This window comes from Ustilago hordei, assembly GCF_900519145.1.
Source record: "Ustilago hordei strain Uho2 genome assembly, contig: UHO2_contig_10, whole genome shotgun sequence".
Taxonomy (NCBI): Eukaryota; Fungi; Basidiomycota; class Ustilaginomycetes; order Ustilaginales; family Ustilaginaceae; genus Ustilago; species Ustilago hordei.
This window is the reverse complement of record NW_024545254.1, coordinates 226,609-250,242: the sequence shown is the minus strand read 5'-3', so window position 1 is coordinate 250,242 and position 23,634 is coordinate 226,609. Positions and strand designations below refer to the sequence as shown.

The 23,634-nt window shown below is 51.2% G+C and overlaps 9 protein-coding genes across 9 annotated transcripts; 3 read left to right on the top strand and 6 right to left on the bottom strand.

The window, feature by feature from the left end:
• Positions 1-88: 88 nt before the first annotated feature.
• UHO2_04674 (uncharacterized protein) lies at positions 89-631 on the bottom strand (the record flags this gene model as incomplete). The annotated part of the gene is made up of 1 exon (XM_041554490.1): positions 89-631. One exon carries the CDS (start codon positions 629-631, stop codon positions 89-91), a length of 543 nt encoding a protein of 180 aa, XP_041410424.1.
• Positions 632-1,057: 426 nt separating this feature from the next.
• UHO2_04673 (uncharacterized protein) lies at positions 1,058-5,935 on the bottom strand (the record flags this gene model as incomplete). The annotated part of the gene is made up of 1 exon (XM_041554489.1): positions 1,058-5,935. One exon carries the CDS (start codon positions 5,933-5,935, stop codon positions 1,058-1,060), a length of 4,878 nt encoding a protein of 1,625 aa, XP_041410423.1.
• A 603-nt stretch (positions 5,936-6,538) lies between these two features.
• On the bottom strand, positions 6,539-6,946 carry UHO2_04672 (uncharacterized protein; the record flags this gene model as incomplete). Its single annotated transcript, XM_041554488.1, has 1 exon — positions 6,539-6,946. The coding sequence occupies one exon, from the start codon at positions 6,944-6,946 to the stop codon at positions 6,539-6,541; it is 408 nt and encodes a 135-aa protein (XP_041410422.1).
• A 1,051-nt stretch (positions 6,947-7,997) lies between these two features.
• On the bottom strand, positions 7,998-9,312 carry UHO2_04671 (uncharacterized protein; the record flags this gene model as incomplete). Its single annotated transcript, XM_041554487.1, has 3 exons — positions 7,998-8,879; positions 8,994-9,023; positions 9,127-9,312. 3 exons carry the CDS (start codon positions 9,310-9,312, stop codon positions 7,998-8,000), a joined length of 1,098 nt encoding a protein of 365 aa, XP_041410421.1.
• A 1,280-nt stretch (positions 9,313-10,592) lies between these two features.
• UHO2_04670 (uncharacterized protein) lies at positions 10,593-11,576 on the top strand (the record flags this gene model as incomplete). The annotated part of the gene is made up of 1 exon (XM_041554486.1): positions 10,593-11,576. One exon carries the CDS (start codon positions 10,593-10,595, stop codon positions 11,574-11,576), a length of 984 nt encoding a protein of 327 aa, XP_041410420.1.
• Positions 11,577-11,718: 142 nt separating this feature from the next.
• On the bottom strand, positions 11,719-12,432 carry UHO2_04669 (uncharacterized protein; the record flags this gene model as incomplete). Its single annotated transcript, XM_041554485.1, has 4 exons — positions 11,719-11,772; positions 11,869-12,038; positions 12,122-12,253; positions 12,327-12,432. 4 exons carry the CDS (start codon positions 12,430-12,432, stop codon positions 11,719-11,721), a joined length of 462 nt encoding a protein of 153 aa, XP_041410419.1.
• Positions 12,433-12,678: 246 nt separating this feature from the next.
• UHO2_04668 (putative steroid 5alpha-reductase) lies at positions 12,679-13,839 on the bottom strand (the record flags this gene model as incomplete). Its single annotated transcript, XM_041554484.1, has 1 exon — positions 12,679-13,839. One exon carries the CDS (start codon positions 13,837-13,839, stop codon positions 12,679-12,681), a length of 1,161 nt encoding a protein of 386 aa, XP_041410418.1.
• Positions 13,840-18,281: 4,442 nt separating this feature from the next.
• Positions 18,282-19,270, top strand: UHO2_04667 (uncharacterized protein; the record flags this gene model as incomplete). Its single annotated transcript, XM_041554483.1, has 3 exons — positions 18,282-18,327; positions 18,493-19,054; positions 19,147-19,270. The coding sequence occupies 3 exons, from the start codon at positions 18,282-18,284 to the stop codon at positions 19,268-19,270; spliced, it is 732 nt and encodes a 243-aa protein (XP_041410417.1).
• A 1,338-nt stretch (positions 19,271-20,608) lies between these two features.
• UHO2_04666 (uncharacterized protein) lies at positions 20,609-23,320 on the top strand (the record flags this gene model as incomplete). The annotated part of the gene is made up of 1 exon (XM_041554482.1): positions 20,609-23,320. The coding sequence occupies one exon, from the start codon at positions 20,609-20,611 to the stop codon at positions 23,318-23,320; it is 2,712 nt and encodes a 903-aa protein (XP_041410416.1).
• Between the last annotated feature and the right edge of the window lie 314 nt (positions 23,321-23,634).

Below are 23,634 nucleotides of genomic sequence, written 5' to 3'. Positions count from 1 at the left end.
ACTGCATGCCTTTCTCCTCCCGCTCTCGACTGTTTAACCGAGGCAAACTTGGGCCTCGAGACTTTAGATTTTTCGCTCCATCTGCTGCTTAGCCAGTAGCATCCCACTTAGTACTAGGATCAGCCAAAAACGCTTCGTATGCTTCCTTATTGAAGAAGCTCAACTCTGTTTCGTTCTCCACACCGATCTCTGCCAATGTTGTGTTCTCTTTCGTCTTTTGCTCTGCCTTTGCCAAAGCTCCCAGGTTCTTATCTTGCAACACCCAATCGCTGTGATCCAAGTTGATGATTAGATTCGTTGTCTTGCTTCCGTGTGCTCTTGTATACAGTTTGAGCGTATCGAGTTTGTCGGCGTAGCTTTTGAACGCTCTATAAGCCGAATTCGACTTGACCTCCTGTCTGCATTTCTCTTCCAACTGTGCGACAGTGGTGGTTGTAAGATCGATATTCTTAATAACGTAGGCTTTCATGGAGCGAAATTCGAACGATTTGATAATGCGGATAGTGACCACTGCGTCTGTTAGGGGTCGAGCAACGTTGGTTTCTTTGTTGTCGGAGAAGTCGGCTTGTGGGTTGAATGCGTGAAACCCGCCTGGGAGTAGCCTTGCTTCCGTCGTTGTCGTGTCTGTCATCGTGATAGCTTCTCGTGAAAGAGATTCAGGAGGATCAGGGTGATGACGATGATGGTTGAGAAAAGAGAGAGAAAGAGAGGAGAGGATGAGGGGGGGAGGGAGAAGTGCTGGTTCGTCTCGGGAGCTGAGCAGAAAATCCTTCCAGAAGACTCTAGAGAAGGCACAGCGCTAGACGCTGGTCGAAAGGGTTCTGGACCGCGTCACGCCGCAACCCTGTTGGGTTTGATATTGCTCGCGTGGCTTTGACCGCCTAACGCTCCCCTCAATTACGCTCATAGCCAGACCATGCTCAGCAAAGGTCTCACACAATCACTGCACACAAATAGTCTGACAGCTGTCTAGGAACCTAACCAAGAATGGTATTGGCCATTGCTGCGAGTAGAGACTGTTCTCATGCTTGGAAGCTGTCATGTAGATAATGCTCTACTATCCAGAAAGGTCTGGGAAAACACACGAGGAGCTGGTCACCTCTTCACGACTGCTCGGTCCGCCTCCTCCTACATTGGGAGTCTTGGCAACACGAGCCGAGATATGCTGCAGAAGCGATTTCTGTTGCTGCGGAAACTTGCCCAGCATATCCTCGAACGCAAGCAGTTCCGCCGACTTGGCCGGTCCTGGTGTACCCATGCTCCTGCCTGTGTCCATGCTAGGTCGGGCGTGCGGAGTTGTTGCACCTGTCGGGTCAGTTCGGTAGGGAAGCTGGGATGTGTATCTGTGTGATAGAGAACCGTTCTCGGGAGTCTGAATGCCTTGAGAAGTGAAAGTTCCGTCTGAGGTCGAAGCATCAATGCTATCACCCGCACCCATCGGCATGCCATCAGACCACTGCACTAAGCCGATACCCAATCCCGCCATCTCTCCTCCGTTTGGGCTCGCGTCCCCATCGATCGCGGCGCCGCGATTCAAGGATGCCGAGCTGCCTCCCATCTCCTTGGGCAACTGCTGTCCGAAGGATGGTGTAACAGGGCTCGGCACCAACTCGCTTGCCTCAACCTCCAACAGCTTGGTCACCATCTCTGCTGCCACAAGACTGTTGCGGCCCGTAGCTTCGATGCTCGGCCTTGGTCCACCGCCAAAAGAGGGTCGCGCAAAACTGCTGAAAGAAGGCCTTGCACCGCCACCAAATGAAGGCCGAGCTTCCACTGACATCGATGGTCGCGAACCCATCTCGTTGCTGGCGTCGTCACCACAGCCTTGCTCATCGTCAAAGTCGAGCACAATGACATCGGCGGGTCCAATACCCTTGCTGGCCTTGTCACCCTTGCTCTTGATACCCAAGCGCTTGATCGCCTGTCCAACACTCGAGCTCGTAGGCATTGGAGGACTGATCGGACTTGCTACCGGAGCACGATCGCGATCTTGCGAGAAAGATGTTCGACCAGCACTGCGTGCAGTGCTGAAGCTAGTCGAGCGCCAAGGTGTCAGTTGCTCGCCAAAGCTTGGTGTAGCTGGGGTCTTGGGTGTCGTTGAGAGCTTGTTCGTGGTCGGTGAGCTGATGAACCCAGAACGAAGTGAAGCAGGCGATTCGAGGGAAGAAGCTTCTCGAACAGTCGATTCCGACTTCCTGCTCGGACGCAGAATGTCGAGGCTGATCTTGCGGGGCCTGGCATTTTGAGGCGCTGCAAGCTGCAGGGTTGGCGGTAACGGCTGTGCTCGTACATTGCCGCTGACGCTTCTTCGCACTGATCTGTGTTCGCCGAATGAGCGCGGGTTGGGCGAGGTGGGCAACGACCTGGGCGTAGGGGAAACGCCACCAACTGCATCCAACTCTGCAGCAGGCTCAGCGAGGTACGATAGGCGCTCGCTGAGCTCTTCTACACGTGAGAGACGATCCACTGAAAGGTTACCACGGATGAAACGACCACGTGGCGACTTGAACCGCTGTTCATTACCAAATGTCTCGCCAAGCTCTTCTGCGGCATCTTCACCTGTGGGCTGGTTGTCAGCTTCGAAATCCGTTCTGGCTCTGGCTCTGGCTCTGGCTCTGGATCTGCCATTGTCGCCAAATCCGAGGGTGCTTAAATCTGCATCATCCAACGTGGCTTCCAACCCTGGCTGAGGCGTTTCGCTGAGCAGTGCTGGGCTCAACGTCTTGCGAATAGTGGTGCGCGTCTGTCCCACAGGCACAGATGGATCTACCGGCTCAACAACGTCAAAACCTCGAGTAGACGACATCGATGACCTAGGTGCAGTCTGCTCGGCAAGGTCGGGGTGAGAGATCTTGGGTGGCAATGGTACAAAGCTATCGGTCAGAGCAGCAAAGTCTTCTTGAGTCTTCATTCGTCGCAGCAGCCTTCCAAGAGATCTAGAGGCCTTCTCAGCTGACGCGAAGCTAGACGAGGTTGGCATCATTGGTGATTCTTCCCAAACAGAGCGAGTCAGTTCTTGTTCTGGGCTAGCGAAGCTGGCTGACATCGAAGCGAGGATCCGGTTTGAGGGGCGGCTGTAGCTTTGCATGTGTTCTTGATTGCCGATATTGTCCTTCTGTAGGCCGGCAAGATGTTGTGGGATAGCCGGCACTGCCGGTACAGCCGCCATGTCATTATTGCTGCGTGACGAGGACAGACGGCGAGGAGATGTCAAAGACTTGACGCGGTTGCGGAAGGGTCGATCGGCCTTGTTGGCATTCGCTGGGCTGTATCCTGGTGGACCTCCGGCAGGGGAGCCGAATGACGCTTGATACGGGCTTGATGCTGCTGACGAGGAGAACTTGGTCGGGAACTGGCGCGCAGGTGTACTCTGCGTTGCCTTTGGTGTCATGGAACTTTTGACTTTGCTGAAGAAGCCGCCGATTTTACCACGTCTAGGCTGCTGCTGCGATATGGTCAGGGAAGCATTGCGGGCAAACGTGTCGTATGGCGAGTCGACACTCTCGTGCAGGTTGCTGGTAGAGCGACTGAAAGTGCTGGCGATGCTGCGTGAGCTGGACATGGTGGGTAAAGATGCATCTTGGCCGCCGACATTGTCATAGGATGCTTCACAGCCAATGCCACTAAACTCTGTACCTGCCTGTGGCAACGCCTTTCTGCGCAGACCTACGCTCCTAGACTTGCGACTGGATGGAGACTCAGCTGCATTTGCGGCACCAGCATTGAGAGTCGAAGCCTCATTACGGTCCTGTGGCGCTTGGGCTGCAGGGTTGGAGACTTTATTGCCCCTTGTCGATGGCACAGTAACACGTTGCTGAATGTCTGAGCATCGCAGGGCATCTACGATCTCATTTTCGGGTCGGTCAAGTACTTTGCTAAGCGGTCGCGTGTGTCTAGCAAGCGTCGCGTTGCGTGGTCGAGGCAGGAAAGGCCTCACGAAGCGCGAGTCGGAGAAGCTTCGACGACCCCTAAGGATGGGCTCAACTTGCGGTACAGCAAGGATCGACTTGACACGGTTGCCAGTAGCAGCTGGCCTAGCTGTTGTAGCAGGCCCGTTGAGCAAGCCTGCACGAAAAGGCGAGATGATGGAATCTAGACTGCGACGCACTACACCAGGACCTCTGGACGGCTTGTAAGCGGAAGGTTGTTGGGTGTAATGAAAAGCAGAGGTCGAAAGATGTGGAAGGGCTCCTGAGCCTTCTGCATTGTTGTCCTCGGGCTCTTGGTCATCCGAGTTCTCGAATTCATTGTCGTTGGCGCGGAACTGATCGTCATGACGCAATGGAAAGATGTTAAGATCGACCTTTTGCGAGACATCTAGGCTTTGACATATCTCTTGGGCTTCTTCGCTAGTGAGAGCCGGTACAGGTAAGCGTGGCACTGATCCGGTCTTCTGATGCACAGGTAGCGCGCTGTGCTTGGGAGGAACGGCTGGCGGCGGCCCAGTTGGAGATCGCGGCATTGGGTCGGTGGCTTGTTGGATTGATGCACCGAGCTTTTCGGGGAACAGCGGCCCGCCAAGTGTAGGCATTTCGGGGCCGAGAAGATGACGAATCTTGCTCAGCGACCTGCGAGAGGGTGCAATCTGATGAGCTGCTTTTGCGATCTGTGTCGGCCTGGAAGGTGTGGATGGCTGAGAAGGTGGCGAGGCAAGCTTTGTACCTGCCAGTAGTGGCCGACGAGGAAGATGCAAGAAGCTCTTGTCGTCCAGGATGGTGTCGCCGGGCAATGTGGTGATAGAGGCTTGTGCCAGTGAGGCGACATGGCTTGGGTGAGCAGAGGTGCATGTCGAGCTTTGCTGACGAGCATGACTACGGTCCAGTCGTGGCCCCGGCTGGCAGAGCTGAATGCTAGGTTGTAGGATGCTGGGCATTGATGAGAGCTGCGGTGATTGGTGCACCTTGTCGAATGAGATAGCAGAAGCATAGGGATGTGCGATACGAAGCGAAGCGGGCGCGGATGGCGATGGGAGAAGTGGCTGGGGTTGAACTGGGTGAAGGTCATGGTCGTGGTTGTCGCTTGTGGTGCTCGAAGATGAAGGCTGGTTGGCAGTGCGAGGTGTGGAGTTTGCAAGCTCTGGAAGCGAAGGTGAGCCAAAAGTGGATTGCCAGTTTGTGGAACTTGTCACTCTCGGCGGTGGAATGGGAGGTAGGAGTGGTTTGGGACGGTTTGCATCGCGCAGTCTGCGATTGCGTCTTCGATGACTTGAGCTGGTTACTGATGAAGAGCGATATGAACGCACAGAGCCCTCGAATGAAGCGCGCACGGGGGTCGAGCGGTCGTCACCGGAATGAAATGCAGGGGCGAGGGGGTCGTCGGCGTCAGAGGCGCCTGCCTGCTGAGATTGAGGTTTGGGCAAGTGCCATGTGCCAGCTCTGCGAGAGGTCTGCTTTCTGCGGGTTGGAAGATCTGAGTGGTCGAGTGACTTACGAGAGGATGGCGTGCCTACTCGTGGTGAAGCAAGCTTGTCGCGCTTCGAGGCGCTGGAGAAGGAAGCTCGCGATGATTGGGTGGAGAGAGAACCGTAGCGCTCCTGCCATGCGGCATGGTCGGGGTGTCTTGGATCGGCAGCCTGAACAATAGCATCAAAGAGCTCTGAACCCAAATGAGAGGGCTTGGGCTGTGGCTGTAGCGGGCTTGGCCCTGCCAGGGGGAAAGTCATGTTGCTGGAGGAAGCGGTGGAGGAGGAAGCGGTGGAGGAGGGGGTATCGATTGGAGGCTGAAGGCGAGCTGATGACCTGTTGTTCCTCAAAGCGTGGATTGTTACCGCACTCGTACCAGCATGCACCGCACTGGAGGGTGAGGCATGAGTATTGCTCGTGTCATAGGCAGCCGTGTTGGACTGCGGGTGGTATCGACCAGTACTGGTGTCGGCCTGAAGGGATGATGAATGTGTCGGTAGCTTGTAGGGATGGTTCTGTAGCGAAGTTGCCATGTTGGGCTGCAGTGCAAGTCCCAGGGGTATCAAGGTGGCAATTTACACTCGCAACAGGTCAAGGGCGGGGCGAGAAGATCATCGGAATCCTTGCTTGTTTCGTCGAAGTTGGCTGGCTGACTTGTCTGTCAAGCAGGAAGCGTAGGCAGTGAGGGGAAAGAAGGGGAAGAAGGGGAAGAAGAAAAAGAAGAAAAAGAAGAAGAAGAAGAAGCGATCTGAAAGTTGACAGGCGCGGGCGAAGGCGGGGAGCGTCAAAGCGTGGCTCCGTCCAACGTGGCTTTCCGGCTCACAAAGAGAGCGGTTTCTGTGCGACGATAGATGAGCGACTTGACATCAGCCGAAGGAGGCAAGAGGCAAGAGGCGAGAGGCGAGAGGCGAGAGGCGAGAGGCGAGAGGCGAGAGGCGAGAGGGTGCGCAGATCAGCATATACACACACACTCTCTCTCACACACAAATCATACAAATCCATGCTAAAGCAACGCGAAACAGCCGAGAGATAGGATTTTACTGCACTTTTGCAGTGTCTCTCTCTGCTGCACTGTTCAGAGTTGAAGATGTGGTAGATACATTATCAAAGCATCAAGCAGCAGCATGGCTGCAGTTTCAGTGTTGCATTCTCAAAGAACACCACTTTGTGAGAGAGTAAGCAAGCAGATTTCGAGAATCTCGCCTAGACTCACAAACTGGAATATCATTATTATTATCATTATTATCATTATTATCATTATTATCATTATTATCATTATTATCATTATTATCATTATTATCATTATTATCATTATTATCATTATTATCATTATTATCATTATTATCATTATTATTATTATTTCGTTTGGTCTCGCCTTCTAGGCCTGCTTGTGCGCCAGCCAACTTGGGGCTTGCTGTCTCTATCCTCATTTCGAAAGCTCGGTTCTTGCTCGGTTGTCTACTTCTGCTGTGAAATGTGTTCATCATCGGATCTGCAGCTCTGCGCTTTCCACGGTGGGCTTCTACCTGTCCAACACTCTCCATTGTTCCTCCAGGCAATGAGAAGAAATAAGAAGAAGAAGAAGAAGAAGAAGAAGAAGAAGAAGAAGAAGAAAAAGCAAGGTCGCAACGGTGGAGCGTGTGAGGCAAACTGCAAGCCTGAATTGAGCCTCTCGACTTCGGAAGCTTGCCCCCTTGACCCCTTGTCCCCTTGTCCCTTGCCCCCTTGCATCGAATGAATGGCTTTGTCTAGAAGCTGTCATTCCGTTCGGCAATCGAGTTCATTGATGCAGATCAGCAGTGTCGCTTCCTCCATTCTTCATAGGCCAAGGGACACTGTAGACGTCTTTCGCATTCTAGGATTAGGGTGCGACAGTCGAGATGAAAGCTTGATCCTGAGAGCCAGCGAATCATTTCAGTTTAACAATTCGCAATTGACCGACGGATGGACCGACGGATGGACCGACGGCACTTTTATGTTTTTATTTCTCATTTCTCATTTCTCATTTTGTTTTTGTTTTTGTTTTTGTTTTTGGTTTGAGAAAGGTTTTCTGCCTCTATCTTCAAGGTATGAGCCAGGAAGAAGGGTGAGCCAGGAAGAAGGGTGAGCCAGGAAGAAGGGTGAATGTATGCACAGGAGTGCAAGTTGACACGACCACGCTTGCGTCGCAACAGCCGCAATCCTTCACCGCACCAGAAAGATTTCGGATGGACCAGAGCATATTGTAGGCCGTTCTACCCGCCAATCAACAGAATATGACGAGATAAAGTCTCCCAAGGTACTGCGATAGTCAGTCACAGCAACAGCAACAACACAACACAACACAGGCTGGACTCATCCCTTCCCGGCTCGGCCTGCCAGAATGTCATAAGATCGATCCGTCTGGAACTTTGTCATCATTCCATACATACATCTTCTAGCTTAACCCTGCGAGACATGATGTCGGCTAACTATGAAGCAAACGCTGCTATACGAAAAGCTCTTCCGGTAAAAGTGACTCTGGTGGAGAAGACGACCAAAGATTCTTTTGCGAATCGTTTGGTCTGTAAGCCGAAGAAGATCGCTTATGGCAGCAAATGCATGCCTCTATAACATCTAATGCCTGCCGACGCTGCTGGCAAAACTCGGTCCTCTGTTGGCAAGAGCTGCTTTGGCAGGACTATTCGAAGCCGACGCTGTCGAAGCACGATCCCCATCCGATTCCATTCGAACACGCTTGTGCGGGCTCCTGTTCGTCGCACCTGTCGCTCCACTATTCGCTCCACTATCTGTCCCACTATCTGCTCCACTATCCGCCCCTCTAGAGCCAACAGCTTGGTCTGCGGACACCTCATCGACACTTCTCTTTTTGCTAGGACTGTCCGATCTCAATGTCGTGTTGGTCGCAGCAGCGGTTGACGTCGCTGCAGAGCTTCCGACACGGCTCCAAAAGTCTGCATAGCTTGTTGCTCCTCCTGAAGTAGCAGAAGCCGATCCAGCCAATCGACGTGAGCTGCTGTTGTTGTTGTTGCTCGAGTTGTTGCCGCTGTTCGGAGATCGCTTTGTCCCTGGCCTTGCTGCATCGGCTCCCTTTGACGCGCAAGAAGCGGCGCTGGCGTTGGGTGGCGAGATGGGTGTCGATGAAGTCGAGCGACCACGCTTGCTCGTCAGGTACGAAGTCGCACCTGAAAAGCTGCCGACGGAAGCAGGTGGCGTCGCAAGTCCATAACCGCCAAATACATCACCGCCTTCAATGTCAATCTTCTTGATCGCCGCATCCTTGAACAGCCGGGATCCGACGCCCACCTGGCCTTGTCTTGCAGCAACGCTCGGCGTCACTGGTGCCTTTGAAGCATTGTTGTTCGGCGACGTTGATGCGCTCTTACCTGCCGTAGCTGCAGCAGAAGCAGTTGCGTTGCTATTAGAGCTGCCAGTGCTCGTGCTGGATTGATGTTGACGGTAGTACAAGTTCTCAACTTCCGATAATGATTGCTTCGACTGTTGTTGTTGAGACGTTGCGAGCAGACGCATCAGTAGAAGCCATGGTCCAGACGGTCAGCATTCAAGCAGATCGAGTTCAACATGCATCACAGGTGAGATCGATCAACTTACCCAGCCATGCTTAACCTTGAAGTTTGCATACTGTAGCCGCGTCATGAGATGTTTTGACAGCTGCAGAAACAAAAAGTATAGTCCAAATGCAATACATCAGGTCAGTATGTGGTCGCCCTGCAAAACGACTAACGACGCCGCCGCCGTAGAGTTGAATTCTTACCGCAACAAGCCGTGTGCGTTGCGCCTGTGCCTGTTTGCGTGCCTTGCCTGGCGTTATGGGTACATTGGAGCATGTTGACGATTGAAGTGGTGCTAGCAGGAACGACTGGGATGAGGTGGTGGCAGTACTGCTCGATGTCGGTGGCTGAGATGTCATGATGCTGTTGTTGTTGTTGTTGTTGTTGTTGTTGTTGTTGTTGTTGTTGTTGTTGTTGTTGTTGACTGATGGTGCCGAGGTGCTGGGGATGGTTTGCACCAGACTCATTGGCGGTGACAACCAAGACTGGATATGGGCGGCCGTGTGAGGAAAGCCAAATGGGACAAGGCAAGAGAATTGGCGGTCAGCTCCTGCAACACATGAATCGGATCAACATAACAACACCCTCGGTGCTGTGACAGAAGCTGCAGCGGCAACGGCTGACCATGCTCCCAAGGTGGCGACAAAGCTCGACTTACCCTTCTTGCAGATGTATAGTCGATGCTGGAACCGTGATGTTCTGTCTCGGCTTCGTCAAGGAACGGTTTGAGAACCGTTTGCTTCCCTCCAACTGTAGAATGGCAAAGAAGCTATTGCTGTCCTGCAACGGTTTGGTGTCAACCTTCCGTGTTGTGACTGCCGACTTGCTCCTGATGATGCTCTCCCTCCTAGACTGCACAAAGATGCGGTGCTAACCAGAAGGCCCAAGCGTCCAAACTTTGACGAGTCGCAGTGGTGATAACCAATGTAGGCTGAGGTGTTGTGTAGGGATGGCCGTTGTAGAGTAACAGAAAGCAAGCTGAACCAAAGGGTCTGTCGTTTAGCTAGCTACAACACAAGGTCCTCGTCTCGCTTTCCGACCTTCTTCAAGATCTGGGACAGATGCCGGATCAGCAACGCAGTTCACCTTGCAGCAAGCAACACACACACACACACACATACACACACACACATACACACACACACACATACAACACACCGCTTCGCCTGCCTCCTCAATATACACAAGATCTCTCCCTCTGCAAGCGCTTGGTTGCTCTTTGCTTTGCTTGCCTACCGTTGAGCATTGCAAGTCTCCTGCTTTCTGGCTGATCTGGTCTGGAAATTTTTGCAATTTGGCTGTGCTTTGCTTCAAGTGTTCGTCTGTTGCAGCTCCAGACGGTGAACAGTGAACAGGAAGGACCAGAGAAAGCAGCACAAAAACAGCGCGTGTTGGCTCAGCCCACGCCCCTCACGTGATAATCACAGAGTGGAGGCGAAGAACAGCGTTGTTAGATTTTCGAAAAGTTCAAGCTCGAACCCTTTTTTTACTTCTTTTCTTTTTTTTTTTTTTTTTTTTTTTTTTTTTTTTCTCTCTTGAGATCAACTGCACGGACCAAGTCGAAGGTGACGCTCCTTACCCTTCCTTCTTGACACCAATCCTGGACGACACCATATCAAGCAGCGATACCATTGCCACCATGTCGAAACCAGCAACAGCAGCAACCGGTTCCTCCTCAACACCTGGCATCGAGCGTCTCTCTCTCGGTTCGGCATCCAGCCCCTCTAGCTCACGTCCATCTCATGCGCTGCCCAATCTCTCGATACCAGCCAATGCAGGTGCTTCAGGGAGTGGAGATGGCACACCTTCCGGCTCTTCAGCATCTCTCATCACACCTGATCTCCTTGATCTAGCCACTCCGGCGCCACACTACATAGATAGCCAAGCGCTCCACTCGCTTGCAACAGAGATGGTGCACACCCTCATCCAAAGCTCACGCTTCGTCTCTCGCAAACAATCGCTTGCCCGCGAAAATCTCCGTCTAGCAGGTATCAATATCCCACCGCCCACCCGACCAGTGTCCATAGCCACCACTACCGGCCCCAACACGACCGCTTCCACTTCGTCTTCTGCACACAACCAAGTAGTCCGCTCAGTCTCCTGCATAGACGACTCTGAAACGCTCACCGAAGTCGAGACTCTCCTTACAACCAGACTCGAGTCCATCGGCTATCACGTCGGTTACCACCTCACGCAGACCCTCGCACGTGATAGAGCTAGATTTACCGACACACTCGATGTGCTCAAGTTCATCTGTAAAGAAGTTTGGACGGCAGTTTGGGGGAAACAAGTCGACAATCTCCGAACCAATCACCGAGGAGTTTATGTCTTGCATGATAACCAGTTTCAGCCTTTGAGGTATGCTTCAACTGCACAGGGACCAGCGGTGACGGCGAAGGAAGCAAGAGTATTCTTGAGCTACAGCGTGGGGATTGTGAAAGGTGCATTGTCACAGTTGGATGTAACGAGTGTGGTAGTGGCAGAGACGAATCAGGCTCCTGGCTGTACTTTTCACGTCAAGACTCAGCAGAAGCCGGCGACGACAGCGGCAGGGCAGGCTATCGCGGGGACGAACCAGGCGGCAGCGGGGTCAGCACCCGCGTCCTCAGCGGCTGCGAACTAGTTGCTGTCGCTGATTGCAATCCAGATATACCCATCTCACTCACTCACTCTCCTAAGGTTGCAGCCTGGCCTGACCCTGAGTTGCAGTTAGTTCAGAGTGTGATCCGAGAAGAGTGTCTGCGTTGAAATTAAAGTCTGGTGTGCTACAGATCGAAAATGCTATCATCGTCTTCCTGAACCGTCTTCTTCCTTGTGAACTGTTCGAAGCTCACGTGAGCACATCAAAAGCAAGTTTGTCAGCACAGCGTCAAGCTATTCGCACCATATAGAGTCTGTTGGTGCTTGCGACTTACAGTAATCTTCCCAGCAGATTCGCCTGCCGACGCCTGATCGACTTGATCCAGCAGACCGATGAGCTGATCTTCGGTAATCCTACCACGAATCTGACCAGACTGAGCCATGCGAATGAGCAAATCGGTGATCTCTCTTGCTTTTTGTGGTTTCACTAGGCCGATTCTCGATACTGTCCGAGCCCAACAGATAAGAAATGGAGTCAGTGTCTGCAATAGGACGAGGGAATGAGGACGAGAGAGTCCGGAGACTTACGCCTTTCGCGAGCCTCAGCATCCAGAATACGGCTCAACATTTGACGCTTCATTTCCTCTTGTTGTGCTGCTTGCTCTTCTTGATTCTTTCCGCCACCTGCTGACGAGGCACGACCTGATCCACCGTCAAAGCCTTTGATGTTCGTGAGAGTACATGAGTCAGTTCTGGTTCAGAATGATGGAGATGGGTGGATGGAACAACTTACCCGCAGGACCAGGTGGACCACCTGCAGAGGGGCCTGCTCCGCCACCAGAGCCACGAAGCTCAGCCATACGGGCTGCTCGGATTGCTTGCAATTCCTCGTTCTCCATCTTTGTAATATGTGACGAGAGAGAAGGATGCTCTTTGAATACATACACACAGAAGGATGAAGTAGTCTTCTCTTGCAAAGAAAGCGCAAATCGATGCGCGCTCAACTCCGAAATCCGAGAATTTTGCTCTCCTCCTTCCCCGCACAATCACGCTCACTCACACCAGGCATGCACACATGCATACCAAAATGCTGCTGGACACTTTCTATTCTGTCAGAGGAGTTGTTGCAAAGACAGACAGATAGCTTAGAAGATGAAAGGAATGATAGCTTTCCTGTTTTTAGGGAACTTATCACCAAAAGTCTTCTTGTACCAAGCATGTCCATTTGTCGCCCTCGGTGCCATCAGGCAAACCAGCACGAAAGGGAACAAGAAGGGCGGTGTCGAGAGAGCAGTTGCGATCGCATCCTTTGTGCTCAAATGAGCAAAGATGGGAAGCGAGTAAAGCGCAGCAAAAGCGAAAGAGAACCATTCGAACCACTCGCAAAGGTAGTTGGGGAAGCTGATGTACTCGAACAAGCCTCCTCGAGGGATGGAGTACTTGCGTGCTGCAGAGCCTTTGCCGACGTTGGCCTCGTCGTCTGCCTTGTTGTTCTTGTTGGATTGCTGTTGCGACTTGGGTCGGCGAATGTCCATGAGGATTCCATCGTGGTAGACGTTGCCTGCGAAACCAATAGCCCAGCCTGCAAGACCAAGGTACCAGAGAGGACTCTTCCAGACTGAAGACGAGATGAGACCGGGAGCACCGATTCCGAATGCATCCACAGCACCGGTCGATAGCAGCTTGCGTGCCAACTCGGAAGCTGTGCTGCCCGCCTTGAGCGATACTGCAGTCAAAGCAGCCGATGCAACAGCTGGCTGGGGAAGAGCCGACCAAGGAGTTCTACCACCGAGCCAGCTTCCCATCACAAAGCCATTGATCAAGTTGAATGCCACCGCAGAGAGCGCAACCGAGATGTGCAGAGGCGAGCGCTTGGGTGATCTGAGTGGCTGCAGAACAGCACGATGCGTGTAATGAATCAGGAACATGATGACCAACACCTGGTTTGCGGATGGAAGCGCCAAGAACTGCTTAGTCCAAGGCGAGAATAGCGCAGACATCGGAGGCAGCAAGCCCGTCGTCCCCTTGACTACTGAAGTCGAAAGTGGCTTAGAGAGTGCACCAAGCAACACAAAGATGGGCGAAGGGATTTCCATGATGAACCAGCCAAAGTTGCCGTTGATGTTGAGCAAGCTTTCGAATGCAAATCGACCGTGAGGAGCATTGATGAGCGAGAGAACGGGGACGAGGAAAGGCCATGATTTGAAGCTAGCCAATACGACCGAGTAGAGCTGCGCAGGAGACCATGGTGGGCTTGGAATGGTGCCGACGCCAATCACGTCCTTGATCCATGTCAAGAGCGCCATTGTATTTGAATATATCCAATGTGGCGCCGGGACGAATAGGCAAGATAGAGAGATGCTTAATGTTTGCTGCCCTTTCGAGCTTGTGGTCTTGGTGGAAAGAGGGGAGAATGGAGGGATCGCTGTGAGAAAGATGCTCATATGAACCCCATCCATATCGCTTTTGCTCGCTACACACCTCCACTTCCTTGGGTACTGCTTGTGTGTGTCACTTTTTGATGCCCAGCTGACCAACCGCCAAAAAGAAGACTTCAGCAAAGGATGCACAGACAGGAGCAGCATTATTTTCGGCATGATATTGCTGAAAATAACAATCCAGCAGAGAGCAAATGCGGCGAAGAATCGGGCCAGATCGATCTCTCGCATGATTGGGAAAGGAGATCTGACCATGAATGAGATGGAGCTGATATGACGAGAGTTTGGAGACAACACAGTCCCACTTGTTGTAAAGCTAGGTCATGAAAGAGCATACTCCCACAATAGGTATCAACCTCATGAATGTATATATATCACACAGAGAGCACTAGGCTCTCGCCACATTCCTCCAGTCAATTTAGTATATGTTTCTGCCTTAAAAGAGTAGTGACATTGTACTTAGACTATCCCCAATCACCAGTATTGAGACCCAAACAATGTCAAACTTTCAACAGGTTATGAGCCCAAACTGCCAATATGCCATTACATCAGTATGTCAAATGTCAACTATTCCATCTACAGTGCATTCACTGCTCCTGTACAAAACCTCCTACCATGACTGCCCCAGGTACTCCAAGACCAATTCAATTGAGTCATGGAAGAAGAAAGTTATGGCACTCCTAATGCACCAAAAGATGGCCAGCTATTGAAGTTCACATTCAATAATGATCAGGAACAGATAATCTCATATCTGTCTATCATGATTGAATGCATTAGCATACTGTACCAAGGAATGCATGATCTCAGTCCATTTGCCAACTGTTCTGAACTTGGAAAACAAAAGTGTGCCAGAGTAAACCTCTTCATCACCAATGAAGACTGGAATGCTGCTCACATCCTTGATCCAGAAGGACTGACATGCAACCCGCTGGTGAAGAGCAGGATCACAATGTGAGGCAACTACTGCCTCCTTGAGTGTTCAAGGAGACAGCAGACCATGACTTGATCCTAGTGGCCCCTATGATCTCAATGGAGTCCATAGCATCAAAAGGTCTCAGAGACCTGGTCAAGATCTTCCAGCCCTTAGACCAAGAGCTACAGGAGATACATGCAAAGAAGCCCTTTGAGGTCAAGGATGACCTATGGTACAGTGGAGGAAGGTTGGTTATCCCCAAAGTGATCATGCCAGGGAGGACCAACAACTGACACTCAAGGAGTGCCAAAGAGGTAGATGGACAGTCTCTCTCTGTAGAGCATCTGTGATTCATGGTGATGACCCAATGCCATGATGGTATTACTGCTGGACACATAGGAAGAGATGCTACCATCAAGGCAGCCCAACAACACTACTGGTGGCCAAACATGACAGCTTGGATTGCAGACTATGTAGCAAGTTGTCCTGTATGTGCTAGGTACAAAGCTCCTCATCACCATCCATATGGTTTGCTACAGCCACTAGCAACACCAGACAGGCCCTGGGGCTCCATATCCCTTGACTTAATTGAAGGACTACCACCATCGAAGAAGTATGACTCAAAGACCTATGACTCTATCTTAGTCATTGTTGACAGGTTAACCAAGTTTGCCATACTAGCTCCAACCCATAAGACAGTCATGGCCAAACATACTGCAGTGTTGCTATATGGACACATGGTTAGACTCTTCAGATACCCAGATCACATGGTCTCGGACCAAGGCAGGCAGTTCATATCAGGAGCATGGAAGGCATTTGCAGAACAAATGGGTGTGAAGCACTCACTTAGCATGGCCTACCATCCTCAAACTGATGGTCAGACAGAGAGGGTCAATCAGGTCATAGAGCAGTACCTAAGGATGTACTGCAACTATGAGCAGAATGACTGGGCCGACCTGCTGGACACTGCAGCCTTTGTATACAACAACATGGTCCACAACAGCATTGGTGTCTCACCATTCTTTGCATGCTATGGATGGAACCCCAAAGCTCATCCTGACATCCCTCAATGACTAGGAGTCAATGATCCAGGTCACTTCGAGTACCTCATGGATGGAAAGGAGCATTGCAAGTACCTCCAGGAGCAGATCAGAGAGGCACAACATAGATCAGTAGACCAGTATAACAGGAAGCACAAGGACATCAAGTTCAAGGTGGGTGATATGGTCTATATCAACCATTGAAACTGGAAGACAAGGAGACCCACACCCAAGTTAGATACCCAGTTTGCAGGACCCTACCCAGTTCAGGAATGGGTAGGATGCCGAGCTTATCAAATCACATTGCCAGCAAACCTTAGGGTGCATGATGTGTTCCATGTCTCCATGCTCGAACCAGCAAGAACAAGTTCTCTTCCTCAATGAGCTGAACAGCCCATCATACCATCACTTTCAGATGAGGACCTCGATTTTGAAGTTGAAGCACTCATCAACAAGCATTCACACAATGGGATGACAGAGTACAAAGTGTTATGGAGAGGGTACTCAGAAGAAGCTGCTTCATGGGAACCAGTAGAGAACCTCAACTGTCCCAACCTCATCCAGGAGTATGAGGTGTCGGAGGGGGGACGAGCGAGTAGACAAAGTAGAGAGAGGAGGAGAGAACAGGAGGAGTAGAGAGAGGAGGAGGAAGGAGAATGAAGTTGAGAGAAGGAGGAAGGGTGATGTTGACAATGTTGTCGAGGAGGAGGAGGAGGAGGAGTCAGCATGAACCAGACCAGAGCATGCCTCGATGGAGCTCGGCTCTTAAGAGGGGGGTAGTGTCATGGGCCTGGATGCTCAAGAAGCAGGAGGGTCACTGGTTCATATGGAAGGAGCACAAGTATCGAAGATCCAGTCGATACCATTAGAGAGCATGGTTGTAGTGCAGTCTCCATGGAGACCATGGACTCCTACAGACTCACATGCAAAGGAGGACCAAGCCATATGCAAGGAGGGCCAGGCACAGCCATGAGGAGGACCAAGCTCAAGGAGCAGGCACAGCCATGAAGAGGACCAAGCTCAAGGAGCATGCAGATGGTTACCACTCAGGGGCTCGAGAGACAAGAGTAAAAGGAACTGTCACCAGTCAAAGGAGAAGGAGCAGTGTATAGGACACTGGCAAGCAGGTCCTGAGGAGGAGGAGCAGTGTCAAAGGAGTCAACACCAGGTCATGAGGAGGAGGAGCAGTGTCGAATGAGTCGACACCACTCAAGAGGCACAGGGGTGCCAAGCAGGAGAGGCCCCTGAACAGTACTCGATGAAGAAGGTACTCTCTGGAGAGAGAGCAGGAGCAGCATCGCTGGCGATGCTGTGAAGAGGTATATAACCATGCTTTCTCATCATCAAAGGTCGAGTGGATCCTCATCCACTCTACACTCACCATACAACTAGTCAACACTTTAGAAACATAAGTACTCATTAGTTTTCAGTCAGCATAGCAGCAATCTATCAAGGTTGCTCCTCATCATAGTGTGTGTGTTGTATCACCACTACCTGATGTCTGAAGGCGCCCCATAGCAGGTTAGCGGTCCAGATATAGATAGAACTGAAGGCAGTAGTCCACTGCAGTCTGGGGATCACCTCAAGCATCAGTCAACACACTGGACACTTGTGTTGACACCACCAACCTTATCACCAAACACCATCAACCTCATTATCATCAACACCCACCAACCTTATCACCAACGTCATCAACCTCATCATCATCAACACTCACACCAGACCTTGGTATCATCCTAATCTACACATTGATATTGATCGTGCTGAGCTACCCCTGAATGGAGTGTCCACAGAGGTCAGCCGAAACCTACGATAGTATATACCCGAACGCCACCCATCGTGCAACTTGATAGTCACTGAGCAACTAGCTCATCGAGACTGATACTGAGACAATAGCTGTCACACAGTTTGATAGTCACCGAGTATCTCGACAGACCGACCTGGGTTTCTGGCGCGAGACCCCTGACAGCATCCTACTGGAGCCCCTTTCACTCAGTGAAGCTCAGGCATGCAATGACTGGAACAAATGGTAGGAAGCCATGGTCAGTGACATGGACAGCATGCACAAGATGAATGTCTTTGAGCTAGCTGACATCCCAACAAATGGGAAACTCATAGGTGTATGCTGGGTCTACAAACTGAAACTTGATGCACAATGACATGTGACAAGATATAAAGTGCACCTCGTCACATAAGGGTATGCTTAACAACAGGGCTTGGACTATGATCAAACATTTAGTCCTGTCATTCACCTGCAAACAATCAGGATACTGCTTGCCATCACACATCAATACAGATTACACACAATACAACTCAATGTCAGCACTGCATTTCTCAACAGAAAGATCAACAAAGACATGCATGTCCAGATACCCCCAACATTTGAGAGGAAAGAGACCAAGGGTAAGTGTTATAAACTAAAGAAAGCCCTCTATGGCCTCAAGCAAGCCAGATGACTCTGGCACACAGCACTAGACAAACAGCTGCAAGTGTTTGGGTTCAGACAATGCAGAGCAGAACCATGCATATATACACACAGTTCAAAAGATGTGATGATACTCCTTGCAGTGTATGTTGATGACCTGCTCATCATTGGAGCAACTGCTTCATGGGTCCAGTCCATACAGCAGCAACTCTCCAGCATGTTCAGCATCACCAATCAAGGAAATGTGTCCCACATTATCAGGCTGAATGTGCACTACAATCAAGAGGCATGGATGCTCTTGATCAACCAAAGTGGATACATTGAGGGTGTGATAGCAAAGTTCAGAATGGACCAGGCTTGGGTGGTCATGACACCAGCAACAGAGAGCATCAACTCTCTCAAACCACAAGAAGGAGATTCTGCAAGCACCAAGGAAATACAACAATACACTTCACTTGTAGGGTCATTACTATGGATCACTCAAGGAACAAGGCCCAACATCACATTTGCAGTCAGCAGATGTGCACAGTTTGTAGCAAACCCATCCAGAGAACACCTTGTGGCCACCAAGCATGTGTTGAGATACCTAAAAGGGATGATGGAGGTCAGCCTCTCAATGGGGACATTGGGTGGCAAACAGTTGCTCTCAGGATGGGTGGATAGTGACTGGGCTGGGTCACACAACTGCAGGAGATCAACTACTGGGTATGTCTTTGTCATTGATGGACTCACATGCAGCTGGTCTTTGCAACTTCAACAGATGGTGGTGAACAGCTCTGTAGAAGCTGAATATGTAGTGCTAGCAACAGCAGCCAGGGAATTGCTGTGGACCTCAATGTTCCTATGAGAACTGGAACAGCTGGTGTCAAAGACAACCAGAATACATGTGAGTGCCAGAACATCAAACATCTACTCTCATGATGGAGAACTCACTTTCAATTGAGACATACCAGTTCTACACAGCAACTCATCAGGCACTCAGACCATAGCAAATGACCCTCAACACTTCAAAAGGATGAAGCATATCGACATCACTCATTTCTTCCTGTGCGACAAGATTGTGAATTGATGACTCACAATTGCCCCAGTCCAGAGTTGTGAAAACTTGGCAGACATACTAACAAAGCCACTCACCACACCGATGCTCCTACACATGCAACGATTACTCGGCTTGACCACTGTAGGAGAATATGCTGGATCGAGAGGGGGTGCTGAAAATAACAATCCAGCAGAGAGCAAAAGCAGTGAAGAATCGGGCCAGATCGATCTCTCGCATGATTGGGAAAGGAGATCTGACCATGAATGAGATGGAGCTGATATGACGAGAGTTTGGAGACAACACAGTCCCACTTGTTGTAAAGCTAGGTCATGAAAGAGCATACTCCCACAATAGGTATCAACCTCATGAATGTATATATATCACACAGAGAGCACTAGGCTCTTGCCACATTCCTCCAGTCAATTTAGTATATGTTTCTGCCTTAAAAGAGTAGTGACATCATACTTAGACTTTCCCCGATCACCAGTATCGGGACCCAAATGATGTCAAACTTTCAACAGATATTATATATAAATATATATATATATATATATATATTTCCATTTCCATTTCTTTTTCTTTTTCTTTTTGCGACTTGGAATGAGAATGTAGCCTCTTGTTTGAATTGGCGCAAAGTCACACAAAACGGTGATGTTAAAGTCCAAGTCAACACTGAGCTATGTCACGCCATCCGTACGAGATGACATCTGTTTTCGAAGATGTCCTCTGCTTCAGTCCGGGGCGGCAAGCAAATCTGGCTGAGGAGAGGCGCTGTTTGACCTTAATTTCGGAGAGCTCCCACATTTTGGACCCTGAAATGCAGTTGGTTTCACATTGCAACACACGCTCGACTCAATGCGCAGCAACGTCTTGGTCATCCTCTTGCTCTTCCACTCGATCTAACCTTCCATCTTCCGCACCACCCGCACCTCGTATCTACTTAAGAAGCACCACACTCGTTCAGTCGCCCTGTCCGCCATCCATATTCCCTGTCTTTAGCTCCTTCCAAAGTAACAGGATCACCCTCAGCAGTAACATGTTCTAATCAAGTTTCAACAGACCGCGCTTCCTTTGCTCTCGTCAGCCCGCAGAGTTCAATCGCTTTCAGGTGCGGCACCGCTACTGTATCTGCGCCTTAGTATCAGCTTGCGATAGTGTAGGATTGACTGCTTGGTCTCGTCCTCTGCCGCTGCAAAATAAAAATAAAAATCAAGGCCGCTATGCTACAATCGTGGGTTCCGCAGCGTAGCGCTGCTAAGGCTGCCGAAGACAAAGTCAAGCAACAGATCAGCACAACAAGGGCCTCGACCTCCTTGTCTCCCTCTCTCGCCAGATCTCAAGCTACACGCTCTTGTTCCGCTTCCAAGACCACTCCCAACTCCTCGGCTTCTTCTTCCTCCGATCATCCGCCACCCGCTCAAAAGGCTGCATCTATCGCCACAGTATCACCTCAGCCCACAGCAGCATCAATAGATCAAGGAGAATCATCGTTGTCCGAAGAAAGTGATACTGAAGAAGATGAAATTATCCAGCTGGACAGAAAGTCCCCCTTGGCCAAAAGCAGCTCGTCCAGTCACAAGGAGGCAGCCAAGCCCGCCACACCTCGCAAGAAGATTCTCAAGGAACCCATCACAAAGGCAGACGATCCTATCGTCCAGCAGTCAGAGTCCCAAGCAGGGCCCAGCGCTACCGCTACACCCTCTCGTACCTCTTCGAAACGAAGCGCAGCACGCGCCGCCCAAAACAACATTCAGCGCTCATATTCCGACTTCTACATGGAAGACCAAGTTGATGTTCAAGAAGCAACGACACCAGCACCAAAGAAGCCGCGTACATCGACAGGAGGCCGCCTCAAGGCAGGGCACAAGCAGCAGAAGCAGGTCGATCCCGAGCTCCGTCCTCCGTCATCATCATCAGGATCCGGTTCGGCTTCTAAGCCACGCTCCAAAAGCTCCAACAGTCGAACCAGTGGTGCCGCTTCACAAGCACCAAATCTCGCCCGACGCTTCCAGGACGACAACGGCGTGATTTGGGAACTCCAGTACACCAATTGCCAACGGCAACGCTACACTGCCTACCGCAAATGCGTCTATTGTGTCGCCAGGCAGGCAGGAGATACTTGTCGCTTCCTAGGCTTCCGTGCCTTTGCCATCAACCCAGCCACCGACGACATCTACCCTAGCGATGCACCAAATAATCCAAAGCCAATCTTCCTTTCATCTCCAGACGCAGACGATGTCATGGAACTACCTTCCAAGCGCCCGCTCTCTTGGGACGGTCTCTTCGAAGCGCAGACTATCGTCGGCAAGTCCCTGTTGCCCGTGCTCGAGGCCGAGCTTGCTCACGCACATCAACCCGAGGTGCTGCGGAGACCAAGAGAGAAAATCTGTCGACAGATGTGCGAGTTCTGCGCCACGAGCATCTTCTCCGCAAGTTGGTTTTGTCGCAGGTGCGGAAGAGAATACTGCCCCGACTGTAAAGATGCTATCGAGCATCCAAATAACATTGCTGACCCGGTGTTGGCGAAGCGATTGGCTATGTGCGACAGATTTCGAGTCCATCCTGCCAGCGATCTCGTTCCGCTCACGAGGTTCGATGTTGCCCTGCTCGAGCAAGAGCTCGATGCCATGCGCGCTTTGCTCGACCGCAATAAGCCCAGCGAGGAGAGCGGCATCACTGAGCCAACGCAAGCATCCATCGATGCCACCGAATCATCGCAGTCGGGGTCCAGCAGCGATAGCGACCAGGAAGCAGCCAGCATCAACTGGGAAGACGTCCCAGAAGATCGAGCAGGCCTCACCGCGGACGACATCATCGGCAGTCTCAACTTGCGCACTTTTGATAGCAACTCCTTCGACACCAACGTCTTTCGCCGCGAATGGGCTCACGGTGAGCCACTCCTCGTACGCAACGTCATCAAACCAATGCAGCACACTTGGCATCCCAAGGAACTCATCGATCGCTACGGCAAAGAGTCATGCCATGTTGTTCGCTCCGATACGGATCCACCTATAGTCAACGAAGTGTCTGTGGGAGAGTTCTTTTCCACTTTCGGCAAGGATCGCGAGACCAAGCAGCAAGTCCTCGGCTCCGGCTCCTGGAAGCTCAAGGACTGGCCGCCATCGGCTGAGTTCAAGGCCGAGTTCCCAGAGCTCTACGAGGACTTTAACAGGGCTGTTCCTGCTCCAGAGTATACGACCAGAGAAGGAGTCCTCAATCTAGGCAGCTGCTACCCGACCGGCGTCATCCAGCCCGATTTGGGTCCGAAGATGTACAATGCCTGGCCAGCCAGCGAAGGCCAGGGCGGCAACGGCACCACTCGTCTCCACATGGACATTGCCGACGCGGTCAACATCATGCTGTACGCCTCCCTGCCGAACGGAGAGGACGTACCAGAGCAACACCAACCCGGAGTTGCAGCATGGGACATCTTCCGCGCTGAAGACGCCGACACACTCCGCACCTTCCTCCGAGAGGAATATGCCAAACTCAACTTCAAAGATGACCCAATCCACATTCAACGCTTCTTCATCTCGGCACCCCAACGAGTCAAGCTTTGGAAGAAGTACGGCGTCAGATCATGGCGAATTTACCAGAAAGCAGGCGAAGCAGTCTTTATCCCCGCTGGCTGCGCCCACCAGGTATGCAACCTAACGGACTGCATCAAGGTGGCGGTTGACTTTGTATCGCCTCAAAACGTCGAGCGGTGCTTTAAGTTGACAGCTGAGTTTAGAGGTTTGGTGAATGATTACAAGAAGGCTTGGAAGGAGGATGTCTTGTCGTTGAGGACGACGTTGTGGTACGCTTGGTGTACGTATAGAGAGATGGACAATAAGGGGCCGAATAGGTGGGCTGCTGAGCAGACGAAGCAGGGGGAGAAGGAGAAGAAAGAGATGCCGAGCGTGTCCAGGATGGTCACACAGGGTGATTAACGACGTTTCTCACTTGGCAGGTCTGACAAATACTGGACGCTCACTTGATTCACTTCCTAGCTCAACAACGACCACCACTTTTGCTGCTCACCCGCTTTGTATCGATATCACCGCTCCGCGCATTCGCAATTGCATGGTTCATTTCTCTCCCTGTCAGACACAGTTGAAGTTGCACCGGAATGACAAACATGCAAGAGAGCCGAGCCACCGACAGGCCGAGGATCGTGCATACATAGTAAATTTGGTGGCAACCAATCAGGACACACTTAGAGAAAGGAACACTGAGAGTAAGGAGGAAAATGCTGAGGCTCCTC